The sequence below is a fragment of the Tachysurus vachellii genome, chromosome 8, assembly GCF_030014155.1.
Source record: "Tachysurus vachellii isolate PV-2020 chromosome 8, HZAU_Pvac_v1, whole genome shotgun sequence".
NCBI classification, from domain to species: domain Eukaryota; kingdom Metazoa; phylum Chordata; class Actinopteri; order Siluriformes; family Bagridae; genus Tachysurus; species Tachysurus vachellii.
This window is the reverse complement of record NC_083467.1, coordinates 12,895,324-12,921,346: the sequence shown is the minus strand read 5'-3', so window position 1 is coordinate 12,921,346 and position 26,023 is coordinate 12,895,324. Positions and strand designations below refer to the sequence as shown.

Sequence of the window (26,023 nt, the reverse complement as noted above, 5' to 3'; positions counted from 1 at the left end):
TTAATAAAATTGGCACTTCACAAGTTCCACAGTGTTTAATGTGTATAAACGACTGCTATTTAGTTAATATGTTGGTTAATATTTTAGTTATATATAACAACATAGAAGCATAGGTGAAATGATTGTTTATGAACTCCTGAGGACTAACATTTTCATTAGATTACTAACTTCATTAGGCTTGGTGTTAACAATTGGAAATTTTCTGAAAGCTTGAGCTTTACTATGTGTGACATTACATAATAAACAAACACAACACAACACAGAAAATGGTATTGGCTTCCAGAGTTAAAGGTAATGAGTAGTTTAATGGCAGACGTTAACAATGCATATGTCTATCAAACATTCCCTGATGTTTTCTAGTATTGACTGCAGCAGATTAGTGTTACAGTTTAATTATTTATTTGTATTTCAGTATGTATTTGGTATCTATTATCTTTGTGTACGCAATATGCCCAAAAAGAGAAGGAGAGAAAAAACAGTGTAAGCATCAAACATACATGTCTTATATTGTTTTTTAAAGCATAATGTAATATTTCTATGGCTGTATAGCTCTCCACATCACATGACAATTTCTAAATCGCTAAAATCTTACCAACCAAGAATATACAACATAGATTTAGATAGAGGTACTGTATATTTACTTACAGTTGCAGAATGAAAGATTTTTAAATTGTATCCTCTCTTGAACACAAGGAAAAGCATAATCCTGTTGTAAGATAGATGCAGAAGAATATTTTCTAATGTGCAATGTGTGCAATGCCACATGATATTTATCATTCTTCATCTTGCAGATAAATCTTTTCGCTGCAATACACATACAATGGAAGTTTAGGTTTGGGTCAAAGACAGTACTGTATTCACTAGATAGCATGAATAAACAGCTAAGACATCGTAGGTGTACTAGCATTACATTCTGTTGGTTTGAGATGCAAATTAATTTAGTGTGAAGATATAATTATCTGCTGTAATTGTTATCGCTTTAGGTTTACAGAAGTGTTATGACAATAAAACCTTTTGATTAAATTGTCTGGTATAACAGTGTGAAATACTTAAAGAACCAAGAAACAGGAAATGCACAGTGTTAGAAACTAGACAGCTAAGGTTAGATGCTAGCATTCTAGCTAAGTAGCAGGAAATGAAAAGATTGCTGATTGCCTATTTTTTATGCAGTATAACCTAGATTTAAGTACACACACACACACATGCATACATACACACACCACACACACAAACACACTCTCTCTCTCTCTCTCTCTCTCTCTCTCTCTCTCTCTCTCTCTCTCTATATATATATATATATATATATATATATATATATATATATATATATATATATATATATATATATTGCGTATCTGATTCATTGTATGACGTATATGTAAAAGATTCTTGCCAAATCTAACTGACACAAAGCCGACTATAAATTACTTTTTATAGAATTGTCAGGGTGACTCACAGCAGGAACATTATACATATTTTAACTTACTTTTCTCCTCTGACTCAGGGTTTTATTTTAGTTTATTTTCATTTTTAAAGAATTCTAGCTATTGTAGTTGTCTATTGTAGACAAAACCTTGGAGACCAACTTTTATTAAAATGAATGTGAAAAATATATAAGCGCAAAATGAAAGCAGATTTGAGCTCCATCCTTTGCTTTGTTCTCTCCTAATAACTTAAGGAAGCTTGGCACAGATGAGTACTGATTGTACAGATATGCATATTAGGTTTTATCAAAATTAAAAACAATAAATCAGATATAATGATAAAATACATTTCAGCCATATTGCCCTTTCATTTAAATGAATACATGCTGTAAACTAGAAATATGAGGATATTTATTCATTTACTTTATTTGGTCGATGGCCTTATCTAGATCGATTAACTGTTAATCATGATGCACCATCAGATTTTTGATACTGCCAGCACAGTGAGTGTTAAATCTTCCTTCATCTTTATGCTATGTATTTTTTAGTGCTCTGTGACCTTTTAAAGCTTGATAACCCCTAAGATACAAAGTTTGGCCACCAAACTTTAAATCCTAGTTTTTTTTTATGCTGACAAGATCCTGTGTAAATGTTACACTATGAATCCCCTGTAGTTTATGGACTTAACCTTGACGTGTGGTGAGAGCTGATGTAGCTCATAAAGGAGACACAATATTATTTTTTTAATATCTGGACACTTTTATTTACAGCTGAAAATTACACTGGATTACAAGAGTTTCACAAGTATGGTTGGGTTTATGGATGGACAACGCCCCACCCCACAACCCCCCTTCACCAAATAGCAGACAAGCAAAATGTAAAAAAACATTCCAGTTACTTTTATTTGGGTTGACAGTGAAGAGGTTGTAATACTTAAAAAGCAGAACAGGTGGAACTCAGAACGCTGTGTAGCCTTTGGAGAAATCATCTGGATGAATGAAACATGACACAGTCTGATAGAGTTTCAGCCAAACAGGTGCTCTCAAAAGGCCTAATGAGAATTTTAATTGGTAGATCGTGACCAGGTTACACATTCCAAGCATTTTAAGTGTGGAGATATTAACCAAAGTTCACCCAGTGGAATTCAGGGCCAGTTGCACCAAGTGAAAATGAAAGTTTCAGAGTAAGTTGGTTTGTAAAATTGTCTATAAATCAAATTTTTATGATTTAAAACTAGCACTGTGTAGAATTTGGGTTCCACCACAGCCACTAAAAGAAGGTTCTGGAGATCTATACTGTGCCACACAGTCCTAAACATGATCCAACACAACATCCATGACTGAGACTTACAGTATAGAGCTAGTGAAAAGAAAACAAAATGGATTTATAGATTTCCATGCACTTTACTCTGCACATAGCTGCATTGTTGACTCTGAACAGAATCATTGAGAAGTTTTATTGATGACAAGCATTGCGCATACTAGGATGTTGATGTACATTTTATGTTAACTTTAAGCTACTGTATAGGTTTCTCAGGACAACTATTAATATTTTAACACTTAAATGTTGTCATTTATGTTCAGATATATGATCTGATACATACCGTGCTCAACAGCTTCTGCACTTTTGGTGCAACTGGCCACTGGTTTTCTCCTCTCCTCTTAAAAATGAGTGAGGGAATCAGAGTAGTTGCAAAATGCTGTGACCAGCTGGACATTGAGATTTCATGCAGAGTTACTCACTGCATCTACGAATCCCTTTACTGAGTATATTTTTCCCATTCCTCATTACTTCTCAGTTTCAGTTTCATGTTTTATACAACAAATGATGGACATACTGTCATTCTGGGATTCTATAAATTATTTGTTGCATTTATATTTGTCTTTCATGTTTGTTTATTTGTAGACTGACCCTTCTAATGAGTCATGAGTCAGAGTCTGGTAAAGCTTATTTGTTGCAAATGATGAGGAACAGATTACACACATAGCCAGCAATGAAGAAAAGACCCATACCTGTCATACAGTATAAAGTGTCATACTTAGCCCCAATTATGAAAATACTAACGAGGAATGCAAACAAGCAATGCAGGTGTTGTGGAAAATAATTCAAAAGTCGATGTTACCCAAATGCATGTCATGAGTGGTGCCTTTGTTCACTTCATCTGCAAAAGTAATATTGTGTATTTACACTTAAATGCTTGTGCAGATCACGTTTTTCATCAGCTTCATATGTTCAGCAAATGTATTTCTTTCAAACTTGATAACACAAAGTGTTTGCATTTCACATTTATCCTCTATACTTTCTCTTTTATTATACAATTTTCACATAGTGTACCACAACATACTGCCACAAGGTCACTCAATTCCACATACAGTTCTGCTCATGTGCACACACGCACGCACGCACACACACACACACACACACACACACACACACACACACACACACACACAATTTTTCAGGCAATAATCTGAAATAAAAAGACAATTAAAACTGTGTGTCAACAATAGAGAAATAGGATATTTCTATTTTCTATGCTGGGATCCATTTCACAGAGATTGCAGTTTGGAATTCTGTCTTTTTTTTTTAATTAAAACAATCCAAATGGAAATTGACAAAGTATTTAATTCAGTGTAAGAGTGTGGACATGGGGAAGTGTGGACAGAGCCATGGAATGCTATACAGGGAATCTTGTTTGTGTCTCTCTAATGTCACAGCTGCAACATTCTAATAAACACTACTGCCCAAGGTTGATGCTGCACGGTGGCCAAAAGGCAAGAACAGAAATACACTATAATTACCCAATACCACAACACACACATAAGCCCACACAGAGGTCAGACTGTGACATGATGCAATCTATTCCTTTGTGGATGAATAGTGTGATTGTGCATATGAAATCTCTCTGGAAACTTGAAGTTCTTGATGGTTTCGAGCTTGGATTGAGAGAAAACGTAGGGAAAAGAACACATATCAAACCGATTCCGGTAACAGAGATTCACACGCAAAGCTTCAGCCTTTAAAAGAAAGAACAACAATCACAGATAAACAAGAGCCTTTCTGTAGAGAGGTCTCCTCTGAAAGATGTATCACAAAACAACTGCTGTGTAGCCTTTCCTTTTTTTCATATGTACACAGTTTCTTTGTGGATCCCCCTGACAATCAGTCTCTAGCAAGGGACTTGTTCAGCTATGTTCTTGTTTGTTTTCTCATTAGCTTGCTGGGTTTTTGCTGTTTTGGTGTCTGGGTAGCTTGTGCATGTCCCCGAAGTGCACAGCAGCTGCTCCATTATGCTTTGCTGTCGTCCGGCATCGTGTGTAGGCTGTTGTCACCATGAACTTTAATCTCGATTGTATCCGGTTTAAGGGACTCTTTGCCATTCTCCTCTTTTAGTGGCAGCTTCCTGGAGAGAGAAAAAAAAAGGTACAGTACATGCTACAGGTCAATTCCAGCTAAAATAATAATGCTTAATATGCACATGATCAGACATAATTAGTTACTGTAGGGCATTATTTTGTCATGGCATTTAACACTGGTTTGGTTTTTTTTTCCTGAATTTTTTTTTTTTTTGCATAACATTTTAGACTTTTACTCATTACAAAAATATCAGTTCCTACTGATTTCTCCTACTATCACTACTTACACTTTCCGGCACTACATTATTATATTTCTCTATAATCATTTATCCAAAAGATCATAAAGTGACCTTTGAGAACCAAACAGCTTTAAGGATTTAATCTAAATTGAAAAAAATCTGAACAGGTGTGACAGCAAAAATCACACTAAAATACCATAAACATCTATTTTTTTGTTTGGTATTTATCTACTGTAGGTAACCTATAAGCATTCAATTATTTTTTTACCAACAGAAGTCATTATAATATTCTTTCCATTCTTTAAATTGAACATATGATGCATTTTAAACACACACACACACACACACACACACACACACACACACACACATGTGTAGATGTATGTATAGATCCTTTGAAATTAGATGTCTGCAAAGGGAATTTTTCAGTAAATAAAATCAGTGTGTGCTGTGTGGGCAGTCATCGTTTTCATTTCTTTTACTTTTCTGTTCCTCAGAGTTTATACTGTTCTACTTTGACTTAACTGACATAATGTTTACCAGCGTATTTCAGTACATGACTAACTGGACTTCAACTTGTATAAAGAATTCAGGCACCACGTCTTACGTGACACTTAACTGATTTCAGGCCAATTCTGTTGAGACATGGGACATGAAGTGTTTTCATATATGTGAATGTTGATATTAAGCTGTAGGGTGATATTTTGAGGAAGTGTGTGGCCTTATGGATTGTAGAGAAGAGATTGCAGTGTGCCAGTTTTATCACTTTCTGGGTTTTTTTTTTGTCTGGAAGCTAGCCTCTCTGTTCACAAGGAGCATCAAGGTTCTAATAAGGTTATTAGAAGGGAGGCTTTAGGACAGTGAAGAATCAGAAGAGGCCTATCTGGTCATCAGACAGTCTGTGTTAGAGAGTATCAAAGAAGTCTTTTAAAGCCCTTCTACTTGTTATTGGAACTGAAGGCAATCTTGCCCCCTAATCCTTCTGAACTCATAGCCAAGCAAACGTGACAGGATTTGATTCTCAGCTGCTAGAGGACGTCTCACAGGCACATTACATGACTGGAGACAGACACTCTTTTGGCAGCAGACATGAAGAAGTTAGATAAAGCACCTCCACAAAAGGTCAAAGTCTTGCTAGAATGAACATATCTCCTCTGGGTCCATCCCATATATACACAGCTTATGTCATATCATGGAACAAAATGTTACTTGTATAAGGAAGATCCTGGTGTTTTGTTCCACATTGTTGCTTGCAGTTCATAATAAACATATTACTTGTTTATGAGGAAGATCCTGCTGTTATGTTCCACATTGTGGCTAGCGGCATATAATAAATGTTTTACTTACTTTCCGTCAGACAGTAGTGCAGAGCATGAAAATGAGAATGACGCAAAGTAAATTGAATAGAACAATGGAGATTGTATAATGGGGTGAAAAGAAGAAATTCAGGCAAATATTCATATAAATAATAAATCAACTACTTTAAGAGCTGAGAGAAAAAAAAGCAGTAAGTGCATAGATGAGAGAGCAAGGACACAGCACAGAATTATTCAAAACAAAACACAAATCATTCAGGGATACTCACAGATAAGCAGCCTTTCCTTCCTCCATCTCTTTGCTCTTGCCACTGGTGGCGGTCTTCTTGCTGCACAGCCTGCGGGTGATGCACATTAGCAGGCCACACTGACGCAGGAAGAAGCAGCTGATGTCTACCAGTACGAGCAGCAGCAGCAAGCCTGCCATGCCCAATCCCACTACTGCACCCAAACCGAGGCTACTGAACAGGGAGTCTGCTGAGACAGAAGAGACACAGCACCATCAGCTACACGTGCACTCACACCCAACACCACACTGAGCAGATGTAATACTGCAGCAAGCTAAAAGTGTGCAACCAATACAGATCAGTACATAATTCAGTGCAGATCAATGTGGTGTGATTGTGCCTTACCAGTGACTGGTATTAACAACTACACCCCAACCACTTTACAAAGAAGACCTCCACACACATACTCACACACACAAACACACTGGACATGGTAGCTTAGTGGTTATGGTGTTGGACTACTGATCGAATGGTTGTGAGTTTATACAGATGAAGCAGAGCTTCAGATACTGTTCATAGCAAATATCAGAATGGGGAATATTTCAGTATTTTTTGTCCACTGCATATAGATGTGCTAGATTTGAATATTTCAGAAACTGCTGCTCTCCTGGGATTTTTACAGGACATAACAGTCTCTAAAGTTTATACAGAATAAAAATCAACCAAACAAACAAAAAAAAAACCTCTGTGCAGATGGTCTCCAGGCTGAAACACCATGTTAATGAGAGAAGTCAGAGGAGAACGACCAGACTGGTCTGAGCTGACAGGAAGTCTATAGTAACTCAAATAATCACTCTTTATAAGCATGGTAAAAAGAAAAGCATCTCAGAATACACAACACATCAAACCTTGAGGCGGATTAGGTTCATCTACTATGTAATACAAATAGGATCACTGGAAAACGCTGTTGACCTGTATCTGAATGAGGCTGCCACATGATTGACTGATTACATAATTACAGAAATGTGTAGTTACTAAAGTTAATAAAGTAGACAGTGAGTGTACACCAATTCTATTTTGAATTTAGTCATGAAATGAAAGCTCCCTGCAGTCCCATTCAACACAAAAAGTACAACCCAAAGCCAGACAATCTCATTATTAATGAAGAAAAAAGTTTCTAATCCAAGCTCTGTTTTTGAAGATAGGGGTATAGGGCTAGAGGCACTGAGAACAAGAAACAGGGTTTGCCATTGCCCAGAGCCTGCGTTTGCTGTATCATCTGAATTAATTATGAAGAAGACAAGAGAAATGATCCATTTGAGAAAGTAAAACATGTAGCTGTGGTATGACAATATTTAATAGCAATGAATGGTAAGAAAAGTACACTATTTTACCTATTTGAGCTTATGAAACATGCCTAAACTGGGATTAGCATAGATTTTATGCCACACTACATTAAAAATAAACCATGTTACACCGTGCTGTGTTTGAATATGAAATCTCAAAATCAGGCAGATTGACTAGCCTTGTGACAGGTAAAAGTCTGATGTTACATATCAACCTCATGGGAAATGAGGTAATGCCTGTAAAGGCATTCAAAGATTGAATCCATCTAAAAATAACATTTCCAGGCCATTCTCTGGGCCTAAACATATCAATCACCCAGACTGCTGAGAGCTGTTCTGCCATTAAATTAACATTGCATCCACCTATAAGCAGACATATCCAGACATAATAACAGAAAATTAGGAAGAAAGGGCGTTAGGAGAGTGGACTGAAGCACTTCAAGAAACCTGGCATACATCAACACTTAAGGTTTCACGTGGTCTTGAAGTACCATTCAAGCAATTACAGAAAGGAGGAGGCAAACCCACAGTTAAATGAAGCAGTGATAAAAAGAACTGTGTTTTTACCAATTTTGTCTAGTCTAGTAATTCAGAATAAGCTTAAATGCAGCTACACATCACTGCTGAGTGAATAATGGGCGTATACTGCATTCACTCGGACACTTCAGATTTTAGACAGGTTTTCACTTTTGATGCATGGACGATGTAACCATCTTCCCAACAGCGTATTGCGTAGTACATTAATTTTTCTACATCTTTTCCCCTCTGAAGAATGTGTCCCTGTTCTTTAAACTGATTTGTTGTTGATTTATAATGTCATTAGAGGCTCAATTTAGCATCTCGTTAATATTACTTATCCTGAAGTTCCACAAATGGGTGTGATTCGTCTGCATCTGGGTTCAACGCACTCAATTAATTAACTCTGAGTGGTAATTGAGTCTTAGCAATGAGCAGCAATAATTCAGGCTCGATTGATCGTGACTGGCCGGAATCTTCACACTAAGGGGAGGTCTTTGGGTGTTCACCTAGTTTCTGATTGACAAGCTAATGATCCTTATAATCATGCATAAGGCTTAATGACTCTGTCACTGTGATACATTACTCAGTAGAAGTTAAAAAAAAAAAAAGTTTGGAGCTTTGCTAGTTTTGAAACCGTGACACTTCTAAATGCTGTCAAAAGGGTTTGTGATCTCAAGTAAACCTCAATTTGTTCATTTTTTATATATTTTTAAAGACATTCATACTATCATTTCACTAAGAGTTTTATTTATAGTCCAAGGAACACTGGGTGTGATGTAAAAATTCACCCTGCAGTGGACATCAGTACATGCATACACATTTACACACTCACACCTACAGAAATATACAGCATGGAGCATTCCCACTACATATTTTTGTTGATGTACAGTGCATATTTAAAGTTTCATGCCTCTTGCAACAGTAAAATATGGTATGACTGTAGTCTTTGTCTGTGACTGTATGCCACTTGTAATGTTTAAAGTAAAAAAAAGTGATTAGTGAAGAAACATATTGTCCTGAAGCAGAAGAGTTAGATACATGCTAGTTATGTGGCACAAAACGATAGATACAGAAAAAAAATACACTTGTACGAGAGACCTTATACAAAATTTGCGTGGTCCTCATCACCATACAAGTAACCAAACCAAACAAAAACATCAATGTTTTCAATGTTATTTTCCTCCCAAATGAAAAGCAACACACAGAAACAAGGTGGGAAACATCTAGAAACACATAAAACCACCTTTTAGCGTAAAAGTTTTCTGTAGGAGTTTATCAGTCTCTAGCTGTTCAGTTCAATGATGTTTAAAGGCATTTGTTTATGCACAGCATCTCAATTGGGTTGCGGTCTGGACTTTGTATTGGCCATTCCAACACCTTGTTTTTTTATTTAGACATTTAGATGTCGGTTTGCTAGTGTGCTTGTTATTATTGTCCTGTTGCATGACCCAATTTCAGACCATATTAAGCAGCTGGACATTCATCTTAAGAATATTCTTATATAAAGTGGAGTATATCGTTGAAGCAATAACTGATGTTTTCAAAACAAGTCCCTCCATCACCATTCTTAACAATTGGTATGAAGTATTTGTTATCTTTCCCTGTGTTTATTTTTTCAAAAATCCCATACTTGGTCTCAAAAGATACTGTTCAGGAAATTGTACAGACACAAATTTGGAAACCTAAGTACTACTAACCATATTTTTTCTGGACAGCAGGCGCTACCCTTCCATGAGAGAGTCTCAATACTCTTGTCGTTCGAGTCTCATTCCACTTAAGGTTTCTTCATGATGTTGTTGTAGGACGTTTTTCATGCCATCGTAACCTCTGGCTTGCTCATTAAACATCTAAATGTATATCTGAATATGTGACTGTCCATTGCTAAATGTTCTATGTAAAAAATGTAATTTAACTGAATTAATTATCCAAGGACTACACAAGCACTTATACGCAGCTGGTGCAAAAGACTGTGATTACTGGGATAAAACACATATCTTTCAGAAGCATATTGCTTATTCTGATTCATACATGGAATTGCCAGATGTTGCATAATGCTCATATAGTCCTAGCAAAAAAAAATAAATCTAGCACAAAAATAATTCATAAATCTCAAAGTTAAAAAGATTTAGAAGACTAAAAACATTTTTTGAAAATGAAACATCTTTTTCATTTTATTGTATTTAACAGAATGGCATAATGTAGATCAAACAAGTACAGATGATGTTTTATAAATAGTTACTAATAAAACCTAAAGAAAACATTAGAACCTGAGGCCATTACCTTTACCCTCCCCTGAAGCAAGGTACTGAAGTCAGCCTGCTCTTTTGAGAGCTGCTCATAACATAAATATGAGTCCTGCTCAAGTACTGTCCATGCTGAGGGAACAAGTGAGGCATAGCTCTATAATGATCCTTTAAAGACCCAGAAGCCCATTAAGACATTACGCTCCCCAAGCAGAGGTGACCCTCCACTCATTACAGGTTTAACAGAGTCATTGCCCCTGGGATGGCCATTATCCAAAGGCAAGATGGCTCTGCTTAGGGGCTGGGCTCATAGATCAGAAACCATTATGTGCATGTAAAGTTGTACCTAAGAATGTGAAAAGTAATAAGCTACCACCTGGAGTCAACGGGGAATAATGACATTTTCAGTAGACCATTCCTGAGGACAGGTGGGTTCCAAGGCTTCCATTTGGAGAAGCCTTTGTGCACATGAATGTATTAAAAGCAGAACAAATTCACAACATGTTTCCATGGGAATTTAAGTTCATAATTTTAGGCTGTTGGAAAAAAAAAATCAGAAAACTTAGTCTAATAAATAAGAATACATTATCCTTTGTGAATTTTACAATTCAGCATTTTTCTGCCAAGTTGTCCTTTAAACTTTTATATAATTATCTACAGTTCAACACAGCAGGATAGATATTAAGGCAAATTGTAGAGCTTGCCAGTAATGGACACGTGTGAACATTTTCTAAATGTCCACAAATGACAAATTGAGAGTTGCTCTTCCAACCAGGCATTACATTATAAAGCATTTCCTTTCATCACATCTGTGAGACATTTCTTTGAGAATGGCTTCAGAATGCCATTTTAAACAGTGCTTTTAAATTGCCACCAAAAAGCACTGCCTTGATGAACATATTTATCTAAGCTGCCACAGCTTTTTGTTGTTTCATAAAATATAAAAAAAGCCAGTCAATGGAAAAATGTCCAAAATGGCTGCTTTTCAAGGCCAAAGTCTTTCGAAATTTTGTGTATTCAATATGAAATCGCACAAGGCATTTGTACTATTGGAAATAGTTAATACCTTGAGCGATTTATGACTGGATGCATCAGGCTTTAATATTAATAACTGCATACATACTAATTTATTTTATTTTATTTATTTTACGAAAAAAAAGAAAAGCTTTTTTTCATGAGTAGTATGTTCAGTTGTAATGGGTAACAAAAAAACAACATTACGACCCATTTCATTTGCTGGAATGAATTCCAGTTGGAACAGTCAACAAAAAACATTCCACTCTTGTAGAGAATTAAGTGTCATTCAGACTCCAAGGCTTTTGTCAGTATCATTAAAGCAGTGCAATTTTCTGGCAGGTTGCGATGCTACCAAAAAATCAGTGGTTCAAACTAAGAAACTCCTTTTCTCTGAGCTGCACAAATAATCATTTTCAGCTCTTAGCATGTTATTGGAAATAAAGATCTAGATTGAAATACATTTCTGCATTCAGTTATAATTGAGATTAAAATCAATGCTTAAGATATTTACAGACCAGGAACGTTTAACAGACCCACTCCAAGCTATTGTTATGTCTAATAGTTTTCTTCTCATAAATGCATTTAAACGTTTAGTCTTCAGTACTAAGCATCATGTCTTAGGAAAGATTACTAGCAAAAATAGCTTGTCTTGTGCATGCATGTTTTGTCAATGCTTTGCGAAAATGACTGTCACAGGATTTAGCGAGTTTGGTGGTGACAATAACATTTTTGGTGACAATATATTTTTGGTACACTCCAGAAAGTGTGCTTAATATGTTTATTCAGCACACAAAAAACTAATCTCTTACCAGATGAAAACTATAAAAGGGAAGTGCAGAACCAAATGCATTCTTTATTCTAACATTAAATAAGCTATAATTTGCTGAGTTTTAGGATCTACTATTGACCCATTAAACCAAGTTACATTTTTTACATACATTTTTTACTGGTTCATAGATAAACATAGCACAGTTAGTTACACTTTCACTTAAGTAAGAAACTATTGTTAGATTACTCTCTTGTTCTTGCATGATTAAACTGCACTGTTCACAGATGAGAAAAAACAAACCATCTTCTCATTTATTTAAAGCAGGTAGTTTCAATTCATCACATGAGAATCCGCAATTCTCCTAATGCTGAAATTATGTGCAGAAAACGGAAAGTAATTTGTACACCATTATTGTAGTGCACTGTTTTGGTGTATTGTAATATATTAAAGTGGTTTATTATGATCATTTAACAGGGACAGAGCCTGGATAATGTAAAACTCATTAAGGGACAGTGCATTAATGTCTAATATGCTGAAATCCTATTTGTCATTATTTAAAAAGTGCTGCATGGCATCGGCTTATGTATATCTGCAGAATTAAATATAGTCATTCAAGAACAAGATAGTATAAACCAAGCACTTTACACAGTGATGAAATCTATACAAACTAAAGAACTGGAACGCAGGTCTATGTCGTGTATCTCGGTGTGAATGAATAAGACATATGAGCTCAGGTATTTAATGAAACTAATTTAACAATAGTCTTTCAGATTGCAGTTACAGAAACTCTCAGGTACTGCTCGGTGCGAGAGAAAATATAAAGACAGGCCCATAATGCTGAACTGCCGACATGAGAATGAACCTCAGAGCTCAGAGCTGCAGGTCAGTGTGATCACGTGTAACGATGCAGTCAGCTGGCATTGCTAAGAATCAGTAATCTCTCCAAGAGGCTAGGTTCATTTGTGGAAAAACTGTAGGTAGGTGCCTGGCTCAGTCTTTAAATCTGTTTCCAGTGGCAGGATGGAGATGGAATGACATCAACAGAGACACAAATGCAGAGCGAATGACAGTGTAGATCCGATGAGTGCCACTGCATGGGCAGAGTGAAGTGTGGGAATTCCATGTCCAGTTGGTTGTAGATGTGCTGCTCAAAAAAGGGTTTATATAAAGGAGATTTGGCATAAGTGGAAAGGGAAGCATTGTAATCAGGAAGTGTTTTTATTTATTGTTAAGGAATAAGTATACAGCAGTGAAGAGAAGGGATTTTAGTGCCAGTTTGGAGCAAAACAAAGAGCCCAGCGATTTGTGTTGTGGTCCCGAGTGCAATGCATTATGCATTAGGAGGGAATAGGAGTGAGGGATTGTTTAGAGGGAACCAGAAAAGAGGCAACACAATAGAATTATAAATAAGAGCACAGGAATCAGGGATGGAGGTAGAATAAGAAAAAAAGGGAAGGGAGAGAGGGAGAAGATGGGAGAAAAATATGTCTGATTAGCAGTGAAATCAACCCCACTGAAAAAAGCATACACATAAATATACATATATATGGTTACTGTCACATATCCTGATTATTGGATTGTGGTCCAATGAATTGGATTGTGATTCCCAGGTGTTAGTTGCCCCTAATGAGACTCTCAGACCCTATTGGCATTTTACTAAGCCTGCTTTAACAACATTAAATTATTAATAATGATCCTAAAACTTTCATTAGAGTTGCAAGGCAACAACATGTAACTCACTAAAGCTTACTGAGGACTTTCCCAACTTCTCAATATGGCTCTACATATCCAGTGCTATATCTTGTTGACACAGATTATGGATTATACAAGAATTGTTAACTGAAGATGGAGAATATGGCTATAAACAAGCTATTAGTAAAACAGGAAAACATTAAAAACAGTGGAGGAGTAAACATTATTGTAGACAGAGTTCTATTCTCTAGATATGAATCCCTGCATTTTTATTTTCATTAACATTATTAAATATGAATAAATCTTAATAAGGAAGACAAACACAATACAAAACAAAATACAATAAAAATAACTATGAAAAATATAGAATAGTTTTGGCTGATGTAAAATAGATATTAAATTAAACTACTGGTCTGAGAGAAATTCATGACAAATATAGTTTGATATTTGAAGACTTTACAGTTCTATATTTCTTTGCAGTATGGCAGATCCACTGACACTGAATTATATTCTGCTTAACAATAGTGTGGTTGATAAGGTCATTGCATGCTCCATTGGGACACCTCTATTGGGGTAATCACTGATCATACTCTGGTATATATATCTCATATCGCTATGGTAATATTACTTTCGAAAATGTCATACTGATTTGGTCAACAACCTTTCCTAACTTGGAAAAAAAAGGATAATATTTTTTTTTATCATGGGTAATTGTTTCAAGTTGAATTACAGAAACTTTACTGGTATAGAATGTTAGTAGCTCTACTGCTACTAAATAACAGCCAAATAGCCCTTTCTCATATGTAATGATGATCCTGTCTGATACAGACTTAATATCTGATATAAACCCGTTTCCTTAATGCCAGGAGATGGCCAGATCTTAGCTAATATTCTAGCTTGTAGACTCAGGGTCACGATGTTAAGTATTATTCAACCATATCATACTGTGTTTATTAAAGGTTGGTACAATTCTAATAATTTCATCAATGTGATAAGTATCATACAGTATATTACACTCTCATAACCTAACAAAATGCAGTTACTCCTAGACAGGATTTTGAGTGGGTTCTTTTTTGGCAGAATTGTGTAGGATTTTCTAGGTTAAATTAAACATTTCAGTCCAGGTACAACAATATGAGCAGTTATAACCTGAGTTCTAACCTTTTGTCAGTTTTTGAACTTTAGCTAGTCCTAAAGACCTAATGATCACTTGCTAGTGAGTAAGGAGAGATTTTTATGTTGTTCTCTGTATTTTTGTATTCCAGACAGGCTAACATTAGGTCAAAGTGAGAGTGTACTGGGCGGTTTTCATTAATCCTCTATTCTGTCTTTCACTTATTGTGCTAACACCATAAGACTTGTTCGATAAATTGTTTGGCAGGCTAGTGAAAAAAAAAAGAAAAGATTTAGACGTGACCAAATGTGATAGCTTTGTTCTCTACACTGACTTTTAACTAGCTTACTAACTAAGGCTAGCTAGCAAGTTTCCATCTTCTAGCCTCAGAGATGATCAGAGCCTTGGGGAAAAGGCCAACATAACAGAGGGCTATAAGATTACAGTGGAGTACCTGAGATGTTTAGCCCTTTTACCTGGTTCTCGGTCTCAGGGATAGTTGATAATGAGACATTCTACTTGTTACAACTACTAGTGCACCATATGTAGTTTGGGCCTCACTTTTCTCTCGCAATCCATATTCTCTCAATACTCATTCTTTAGTATCCATGCTATTAGCAAAATCAGCCATCAGAAATGATTACAGTGAGCAGAGATACAAGAAAAAAGTGTCTCTTTGTTTAGAACTTTTTATTAAACCTCTTGCTGAGGTCTTTAGGCTGAACTCTGGAATTCTCTCCCTTTTAGCTGGTGCCATAATTTTATTACAAATTGTCACACCACACTGCCCCAATTGATTAAGTTGATTACATTGTGAAATCAACTACTTCATATCCCTAATGATGCTCTCTAATGCAGGTTAGGATAATCTAATATCATCATTGCCTGTTGATTGGTACCCTGTGGTTTTATTTGATCTTGGTACAGGTATATGCATATCACTGGGTCTGGAGGACTCAGGCATTACATTTTTACTGTGATCCCTGGGGGTAAATACAGTGTGAAAAGGAACAAATCTGAAAGTTTATTCTATAAATGTGAAAAAAGACAGGTGTTATCACGGCCAACATTATTTCTACCAATACCTTCCAATACATAGCCATGTTAACCCTCTTGTTCCTCAAGACCCTCTTTGTTATGGTATACTGAGCACTGATTAGTGTTATGAGTGTGGAATTGGATTTTAACACGACTTTCTCAGACAACAAGTGGAATGGAATCTATCACCATGTCGCTCCAAACCTTCCAGTTGGTTTGCAGAAAGACAATTTCAAATTGTACATAAGCTATTTGTCATCCCTCGGCTATAGTATAAATTCTATTTTCGCAAGTTTGACTTATATTAAAATGCATGTGCACCTGCCTGTACTGTATATCAGGGTTGTGGAATACAATATGTTCAGAAAGGAGACATTTGATATCACTTTGGACATTTGAACCTCTATTTCAGATTTTTGGTAGAAATGTGTTTTCTAGATTAATGGCGAGGTCAAAAGTATTAAACAATATGGGATATACAATTAATTGCATATGATATAACACAGGGATATCAAACTGATATTAAATAACAGGCAATATTACAAACCAAGTGGACAGGATGAAAACAAAGGTGTTTCGTACACCAATCAACAATTCCTCTTAAATGTATTACTCAATCTGCTTGAGTATTTCTCTATATTTCTGAAATGCACATTTGGAATGCACAAAATGAATGGATTTGAATATGTCATGAATCTACCCATAATTAATATAGGTTTTTTTTAAATAATGTACAATAAAAAAAAAAGTGTGTGTGAAAACACTGTGAAAACGCTACATTATTTATTTCAGAACAGTCACAGTGTCAAATTTTTAGATTGTTAATGAAATAACATTTATTGCACTATTTTGCCCCCCAGTGGAATACCAGAGACTAGTTTTTCATTTTTTTGAAACATTCAATTAAATTTAGAACATGGTTTCGGTCATTAGGATCTTTATGGAGCTGATCTTTAGCAATGGGCCACGTTTGATACCACTGTGACTCAAAGGTATAAAAAATATTTAATTTAAAAACTAAATACAAAATGTTTGAAGATTTTTTTTTGTAAATTAGGAAATCTTTGGAAATTGGAAATCAATATTGTTAAATTTTATTTTAACAAATGTTAAATTTGGACATGAATAGATAAATAGATAACACTGGCATAATTTTTCAGTATTTATTTTTCTTTTCTTCCTGTTTATTCCTGAATAATCCTGATTTATAACACGTTTGCACAAAGGCTATCAATATCTGCTTTATTCTAAGCTGTAATTTTGATGTTGCAAAAAAAGAAGACTACACAGGAGGAAAAAAAATAACAATTTCAGAAACATCATGGAAAAAAGCCTAAATTAATTGTAATTTTGCTGAGAGGACTCAATGCATGTTTGGTTAAACAAAAGCTAATTGAAAGAGACAAACTCATCTATGTGATAGTCATTGTCATGAGTAAAGTGGATGTAATTTGGGTGTAATTTTGAGGTGTGAATAAAGACAAGGACTAACTTGTTGAAAAGCACTCCTGGGTCTTTGCCTGCAGTGAGCATGCAAAATGAGAGGGGACAGCCAATCGACCAGCCTCCCTTTCCATCAACCTCACTCTGCTTCTCGACAGCGCTGCTCCCAGTAATACAGGCATTTTTTGCTTCAATCAACACTACGCTCTTCCACTACCACTGACAGAACTCGACGAACCGTTTCACATCTATCAAATAGCAGGCGCACAGATATTCAGTTGCTAGCTATTCAGAGACCCTGAATAGTTCACCAGTACTGCTGATTTCATAACAATGAGCTCTTGAGACTAAATGACTCAAACTTTTAATGCTTTTAAGTGACATTCAGTGTGACCTTCTGGGTGTTAAGTGAAAAGCATTGTTTCTGTGGGCTGAAAGTCTGACAATGATGGTGATGGTGATGCGAAGTATGAGTGGGTAGAACGTAGAACCTGCATGCAATTATAATCAAAGGATGCTCATTGTAAAAGAAATCAGTTGTGTTTGTATAAGAATATATCACTAGCTAGAACATACAATTTAATCACAGTTCAACCTAATTTTATTGTGAGCCTTTTGTAGATAGATAGATAGATAGATAGATAGATAGATAGATAGATAGATAGATAGATAGATAGAGAAAAATCATATGGCAATATCAAAAGAAAGACATGCTCTATGAGTGCTTTTTGAAGAGCACTCTGGAGGTGAATGTACCTGTAATATCCGGTTTCTGTGGCATGGAGAATTTCACAAAAGTGGGCTCAGACAGCCCTTTGACATTACGGGCAGTGATCTCCACTTCATACCGCATGTTCCACTGGAGAGGTTGCAGCAGCACAAAGTCACTTATACCAGGAACCACCTTTGTCATCCACTGGTCTTCTTTATCCTAAACACATACACAGTACACACAAACACATGCACACACTCTGTAAGTATCTCAGATCCTTTTAATAATGGACATTGTCGCAAAGCAGCTTTACACGATTATAAAATTTAAAATTTTAATTTATATATTTATATCCGTAATCAGCAATCCTGAGCCAGCGGGGGTGAGGAAAATCTCCCAGTGATGATAAGAGGAAGAAAACCTAAGAGGAACCAGTCTCAAAAGGGAACTCATCCTCACCTGGGTGACACCAAATAGTGCGATTATAAATAATTTACTTTATATGACTGTATATAGTCAAGTGTATTTGTGTAACCAGGAGCTTTTGAGCAACTTATAAACATCAGTGGAACTTCAGAATTTGTTACAGTATTAACATAAATACCTTCCTGCCGAAGGCATGAAATGTTCTTGCTGCAAGTTTGGAATCATTGTATGAGTGTGGATGTTGTACTGATGTATGGAGCATAATCTTTTTTCATAAATCTAATCCATCTAACTTAATTTGTGTCAGGAAACATGTCTAACTTCATCAAACACAACAGAGAAAGATTAACCAAATTTCAGATGAAAGAGGCAAACTCCAGCAGCCGTGTACTCTCCCTTAGAAACAATCAATCCTCGCATGTATAATCTCACAAAACAATCCCACGCAATCACATGACAAATATATTTCACAAAACATTTCCCATTTCTGTTGTTTATATCTGTGTATATATGTGCATGTGTTTATGGTATGGTATTATCCTGGCTGCTGTACTGCAATAAAACTCCAACCCACACTCTACTTCTCAAAATCATCATCCTTTTCATATTTTGACATTTTCAGACTGCCAGATCTCTTTAAAAGCTAAACGGTTGAATATGCATTTCACACGCCTGACAGGCCTCAGGCACTATGTCTCTTCATCTCCTTTTCCCATGTTCTTACCTCCACATGCACAAAACGAAGACATCATAGAAAGAGAGAGAGAGAGAGAGAGAGAGAGAGAGAGAGAGAGAGAGAGAGAGAGAGAGATGACGTGGATGCAGAACCCATGTGGGTCACAGGATAGGGTAGGATTTGGGATGAGACTGAGTACATTAGGAGCAGCACTAGAGATACAGAGGGAGAGAGGGACAAAGCCAGACATCCACTAGGGTTCAGTGATCTGTAAACACAGATTTCTCAACAGCAGCTCCTAATCCCATAAACAAGCCAAACACCAGTATCAGACTGCAACTTCCTAATGAGCACACACAAACATCAGTACACTTACAGGCACACACAGACACACACAGACACACACACACACACACACACACACACACACACACACACACACACCTGCTGGTTTAATTAGCATTAGCATTTCTTAGGGGAACAATGTCCTTATCTTGGTTTGCAAAAAAAAAAAAAGAAAAGAAAAAAAAAATCAAAGATCTTGTGTGTTGTGTGTTGCTGATAAGACTCAAAACACTGCTGCTTTGGAAATATACACTCACTACAGAACAGATTTACACTCACTACAGTGCTCCTAAGCAATGTTAGCTTTAAAGTGTTTTCACATATTAGTATAATTAAATGTACACTTTTCAGTTTCATGTTTGATGGACTGCTCCATTGCAGAGGTGAGTGATATGGTTTCGGCTATATAAGGACACAGGACCTTTCTGGATGTGATAAATGATGTGCTGTATGTGGATGACTGAAAGTGACAGCCTCTCCTCCACCACTTTAATGATTGACAGAGAGGAACCTTTGGAGACTAATTGGAGAGTAATAGAGAGTGGTATGGATGATGAAGCACATATACACACCCCACCTCAAGCAATTCTACTGCAGACTGAACACTTCTAAAAACAAATCCTCTATCTGTACTAGCACCTCAGGCATTTCTTTATGGCTTCATTTGTTTTTATGTAGAACACAAGAATCTATTTTTGCACCCCACTCATAGCTTTATATCTGGAAGAAAAACTCACTGCTCTGCCACGGTGCAACTTTAATCGTAGTCTTATCTAAAGTAAAAAGCGTCACTTGCACACAGATTGACTTTTACAGCAAACTCTGCCTGACTGAATCACTGTCTAAATGACAACAGTTCTCAGATCACATCAACTGTTGACTAAAAATTATCAAACTTATAATTGGTTCTAAATTTGTTACATGAATAAAGAAATGTATTAATAATTCATGACTTACTGTTTTGTACTTGATAATATACTCCAGGATGGGCATGCCACCATCGTCCTGTTTAACCAGGCCCAGTCTGTAGGCCTTTCCCACGCCCCTCTGTCCCTGCACCGATGGGGGACTCGGTTCTCCTGCAACACAGATAAGAATGCTTAATCCTTCGAGTCTGTTCTCTATTTATTAATCTATAACTGAATATATAGATGAAATATTCATCTTATTGAATCTATAGTTATAGATAAAGTATATAGATATATAGTCTTTAGAATTGTGATTGTGATTAGTTAGATGTTGAATAATTTTCTATAATAAAATGTGCTCATTCTAACATGTTATTGTTTCTATAGTAATCACCTACACAGGGACTTTTATGTAGATACATAAAGTGCACATGAACATATTTAAATTAATATAATTAGTGATATGATTGAAGCTTTCTGTAAAAAGTGCATACTTTTATTTTGGAAGTGGTCTTCAGTTTCAGTACCAGTCATACTGTAGGTTAAGCTATAACTGAGCTTCTTACACAGTATAATATTTAGGGTCTTTGAGGTTTCTCTGTAACATGACCAGCTCATTTTTCTGTCTTATTAATTTAAAATAAGAGAAAAGAGAGAAAGACTTGTGAGGCAAATTGCTGTGGCATAAGAGGAAGTCAACACTTCAAGACATGCTGTTATCGGAAAATAGTCAACATTATTGTGGTATGAGTACCACACCCCTGATTAATTATTTATCTGTAAGTAACTCTTGATGCAAGCCAATGTTGTGGAAGTTTTGAGAAATAATACACTAGTAGGCAATGGGCAAGAGTAAAAAGGTTTCACAATTTATTGTATGCTGTTGCGCAACAGGTCCCAATACTCCCCATGTAGCATTAGAGAGGAAGGGCCCTGATATTTTGTTACACTCAGCTTTTATAAACATGAATCAGACACAGAATCTAAAGAAAGGAAAACATCATCTACCATTGTCTAGACGGACAACACCTGATTGTCTCCTGATTAGGAATATCTTACCCTTACCAAGGTCTGCCTAGAGTTGTTTATGAGCCAACTCGTTTCCAGCTCATTTTGACCCTGTAATATTTTATACAATCAATCTCTAGTAATAACAATTTCCAGTCAAAACCAACTTCTAGTCCTGCACATAGAAGGTCAGACCTTCACGAACAGCTTCTTAGTAAAAATTTCCATCACACCGTGTGCAGACATGATGTGTATATATGAGACTGACAGAATGTGACATTTTAAACTCAGTATAATGCTTAAGGCTTCTTGTCTTGATGTAAAGGTTGGCAATTCATGTGGTTACGGTCTGGTTAAACTAAATTGAAAAACAAATCTTGCTTTAAAAGGTACTTTTCCTGTCAGTATATAACATAAACCTTCATGTTTGACTAACAGTAAAAAATTAAAATGGGTATTTTTGACCCTAGAAGAAAATAAGTCATAAAATAGCATCACTTTAATACATCATGTTAGCATAAAAATTAACTGTGTGTTTTATGCAGCAATTGAATTTCTTGTAAGTTAAATAAACTTTCCATGTAAGGAAAAGATTTGCTTTGTTTGGTGGAGTACTTACGGATGGGCAGTGTCTGAAAGCTCTCTGTGCGACTAAACTCCCCTTGGCCTTTTCCATTCACAGCTGCCACTTGGACCTCATAAGTAGTGTTGGGCTCAAGGTTTGTGAGCAGCACTATTGCTGAAAAATGAAAGACGGTGCAGGAATAAGAGCAAAAAAGAATCGAGAGAAGAGAAAAAGCTAGAGAATGGATTTAACTGACACTTGAGATAAATATAGATTGTAGTCTTGTATCAAAATTCCAATTGCCTTCCTCAGTCATGACCATGGTTTGCAAGTCCAATTATTCTTTTGCTCAATCATGCCTCTTTGGCAACTCTTCTCAGCATTATGGATATTAGCTCTGGGCCTTTCAAGTAGTTGAGCTTGCTTATCTGGCTGTCTGATTTGTCCTTTATGTTCCCACAAGTCCTTCTGAGTGTTGTGGAGGAAAAATCAATTTGTGATCCAGAAACACTGCAATCTTGGCCAACACTGAGGAAGACTTGCTACTCAGGCCCTCTAGGCAGCTGAACCCAATCCTTCTCAATCCCTGGCTTAAGGTCACTTCTTTCCCCTCTTCAACAAACATCTATGGTATTTGTGTGGTTGTGGAAAAAGTTTATTTATCTCTGTATAACAGAATTGTAACAGAATTTATCAAAATTTTGCTACTCTGGTAGCACAGTACATAAAAAATAAAAGGTTTTGCATATTGCATATCACATGTCTATACACTAGTTACAAACGTTACCTAGTGTTGATTGTGAGAGCAAGATTATCTCTTACTTTGTGTTCCATGTGACTTGACATCTCTCCAGTCGCTTGAACTGATGTCTTTGTATCGGACCAGATAATGACCAATAGGAACACCACCATGAGAGTCTGGCTTCATAAACGTCACTGTAGCTGTGCGCTGGGCCACAGAGCTAAGATGTACCGAGTATGGGTTAGATGGAACATCTGAAACAAGCAGGAACAGCGAAAACATAAACAGCCACCCTGATATAATGGCTTACATAATCATGCACCTCAAACAAAATAAAACAAGACACTAACAAACTCAAAACAAATGAAAATGTTTACAAACCAAACAAGAACAAAATGTTTACAAACCCAAAACTAAAATACTACAAGCCCAGAATGGCTTGAAATCCCCCCAAAAAACAAATGGTTACAAACCCAACACATCTTGAAAAAATAAAAAATAAAAATTTAGTTGCAGTTAAATCCTATTGTTTATACTATTAATTTATTTTTGGAATTCTGAAAACAGGCCACATGCACACTGGTATGCCAGCACATATTCTAACAAATATACCCCTATCTGTCAAGGTTCTTAAAATGGGATGTGGTAGCCTAGTGGTTAAGGTATTGGGCTACCAATGGGAAGGTTGTGAGTTCGATTCCTTCGTCCACCAAGCTGCCACTGCTGGGCCCCTGAGCAAGGCCTTTAACCCTCAATTGCTCAGTTGTATAAAAATGAGATAAAATGTAAGTCACTCTGGATAAGGGCATCTGCTAAATGCTGTAAATGTAAAATGGTTTAAAATAATTTGCTGCAGAGTGCATAGTACAGTAAGTTACATACAGAGGGGGATGACAGAGAAAAGGAAAAACCAACATAACATGTTTTAGTAAGGTACTAGTCCACTATTAACTGCCAACATTCAGTGTACCTTGGCAAAGATACTACGAGTCTCTAGAACTGCATAAGCATAGAATATTTCAGTCCCTGCAGTTCTCTGATCATCGAAACTTAAAAAAAACCTTTCTAACACTGTTAAATCTTCACCATTTAGATTGTATCATATCCTTTCAAAGTAATCACAATTGTAGTAAACTGTCCCACACAGAGACAGTAAAAGGTTTCATTCAGGTATGTGTGCCAGTCACAATCGCCTTTAGGATCGTTCCATTCATTTTCCCTTGCTGAGCATGAAGAGACATCCTGAGCTGAATTACAAGCATCTACCTCTATCAAGGGAGAGAAAGAGAGAGGAAGAGAGGGAGGCAGAGAGAGACACGGACAAATGATGGAGAAGGAGATTATAAGTGAGAGAATGGAAGGAGAGAAAAATTAAATGGGTGTTAGGAAAAGTAAGAGAGTGAGTTTGTGAGTGTTTGTGATTTAGTGTGGTAGTGTGATGAGGGGGAGGGATAAATATGCATTTGACTTGGAAGTATTATTCAAGAATTCTAATGCTCTGGCTTTCCGTTTCTCTGCTTGTGTGGTGCACCACAAGGAGAGTCTCTCAGTGTTTCTGAGAAAATACACACAGTGCCCTCTCCTTGTTTCCCCTGAAATACTCAATGAGTGTGTGTTTGTGCGTGTGTGTGTGTGTGTGTGTGTGTGTGAGAGAGTTTTAATTGATGTCTATGAACATAATGAATCATTCCTACGCATTATGCATATGTACTTATATGCATATGTATACTGAATATGTACTTAGGAAAAAGAAAAAGGTAAAATATAATGAGCACAGCGTATATTTGCATCTTGACAAATGTGATGCAAGACTGGTGAATTAAGGATGATGGTGACAAACTCTGATTAATGCTGAAGCTTATAATCAATATTTCAAGAACTAAAAATTCAGAAATGTGCTCAGAGGCATTTCCGTAATCACACAACAGAAGCTGTAGGTTCTCCCAAGAACCCTCTATTATTAAGAATTGACTAAAAAATTTCACTTCTCAAACTGACAGACCGACAGACAGATTGACTTTAAACTGTGGCTGTTAAATAGGGCTTTTCTACTAACCTGCCTGAGCCAAGATGAACTCCTGGAACCGCATGCCAATGTTGTTTCTGGCTGTGCAGTTGTACCGGCCAAAATCCCGGTCTGACATGGGAGTGACCTGGATAAATGAGAGTGCAGTAAGAAAAACTAGTGACCCAATTTATCAGAGGCCTGAATGAATTGAATCTGAGCTGTACCTTGAAACAAAAGTGCTTTGAGTGCAGAAGCAGATTAGATACAGTTTAGACAATCAGAGAATGAATTACAGAGGATATCAGTTACCTTCAGTGAATGGTACAATGAGTGCACATGTGGGTGTGTGTAAGTACCTCCAGCAAGGATTTGCCAGGAGCGCTGTGTACTCTCATGTTGGCCGTGCCCTCAGTAGGTATGGTCAGCTTGTCTCGCCGCCACAGCATAGTGGCCACAGGGTTAGACATCACCTCACAGCTGATGTTTACCGGGTTCCCCTCCCAGGAGAAAAAGATGGTGTGATTGGTCTGGAACTTAGGTGCATCTAATAGAAGATAAAAAGCCATTAGCTAGTTGAAGCATAACAAGCCTGGCTGTGGACTAGCATGGAAAACAGAACTGAGATGAGCTGCCCAGAGTTAATTCTGAGCAGAAATTGCAATATAAGCTAACAGTTCACTGGAACAGGTAGAACCATTGGAAGAGAATTAACAAACCAAGCTTTGTGACTGTCACAGATGTGAGTGTGTCTGTAGATACACACGTGATAACCGAAAAGTGCATCTGGGAGCATGCTTGCAGCTGGGTATACAGGCGTGTGATCAATCTGAATATTTGGCACTGCAATTTCCTAAAACAACCTGCCCAACCAAACTACACTTACTGCCAAT

General features: G+C 36.6%; 1 protein-coding gene across 2 annotated transcripts in view; it reads right to left on the bottom strand.

Annotated features, from left to right (window-relative positions):
- Window positions 1-2,187: 2,187 nt before the first annotated feature.
- ncam2 (neural cell adhesion molecule 2) overlaps window positions 2,188-26,023 on the bottom strand; it is a 163,113-nt gene continuing 139,277 nt past the window's right edge. The window contains exons 10-17 of one of the 2 annotated variants that reach the window (XM_060876299.1): window positions 25,490-25,677; window positions 25,182-25,278; window positions 23,206-23,379; window positions 22,438-22,557; window positions 20,860-20,981; window positions 18,500-18,674; window positions 6,605-6,812; window positions 2,188-4,827 (exon numbers count right to left, since the gene is read on the bottom strand). In XM_060876299.1, the coding sequence (XP_060732282.1) occupies window positions 4,713-4,827; window positions 6,605-6,812; window positions 18,500-18,674; window positions 20,860-20,981; window positions 22,438-22,557; window positions 23,206-23,379; window positions 25,182-25,278; window positions 25,490-25,677 (1,199 nt within the window). In that variant the 3' untranslated portion in view covers window positions 2,188-4,712. The remainder of the gene's footprint in view (window positions 4,828-6,604; window positions 6,813-18,499; window positions 18,675-20,859; window positions 20,982-22,437; window positions 22,558-23,205; window positions 23,380-25,181; window positions 25,279-25,489; window positions 25,678-26,023) is intronic. The other variant, XM_060876300.1, reaches the window with a different exon arrangement.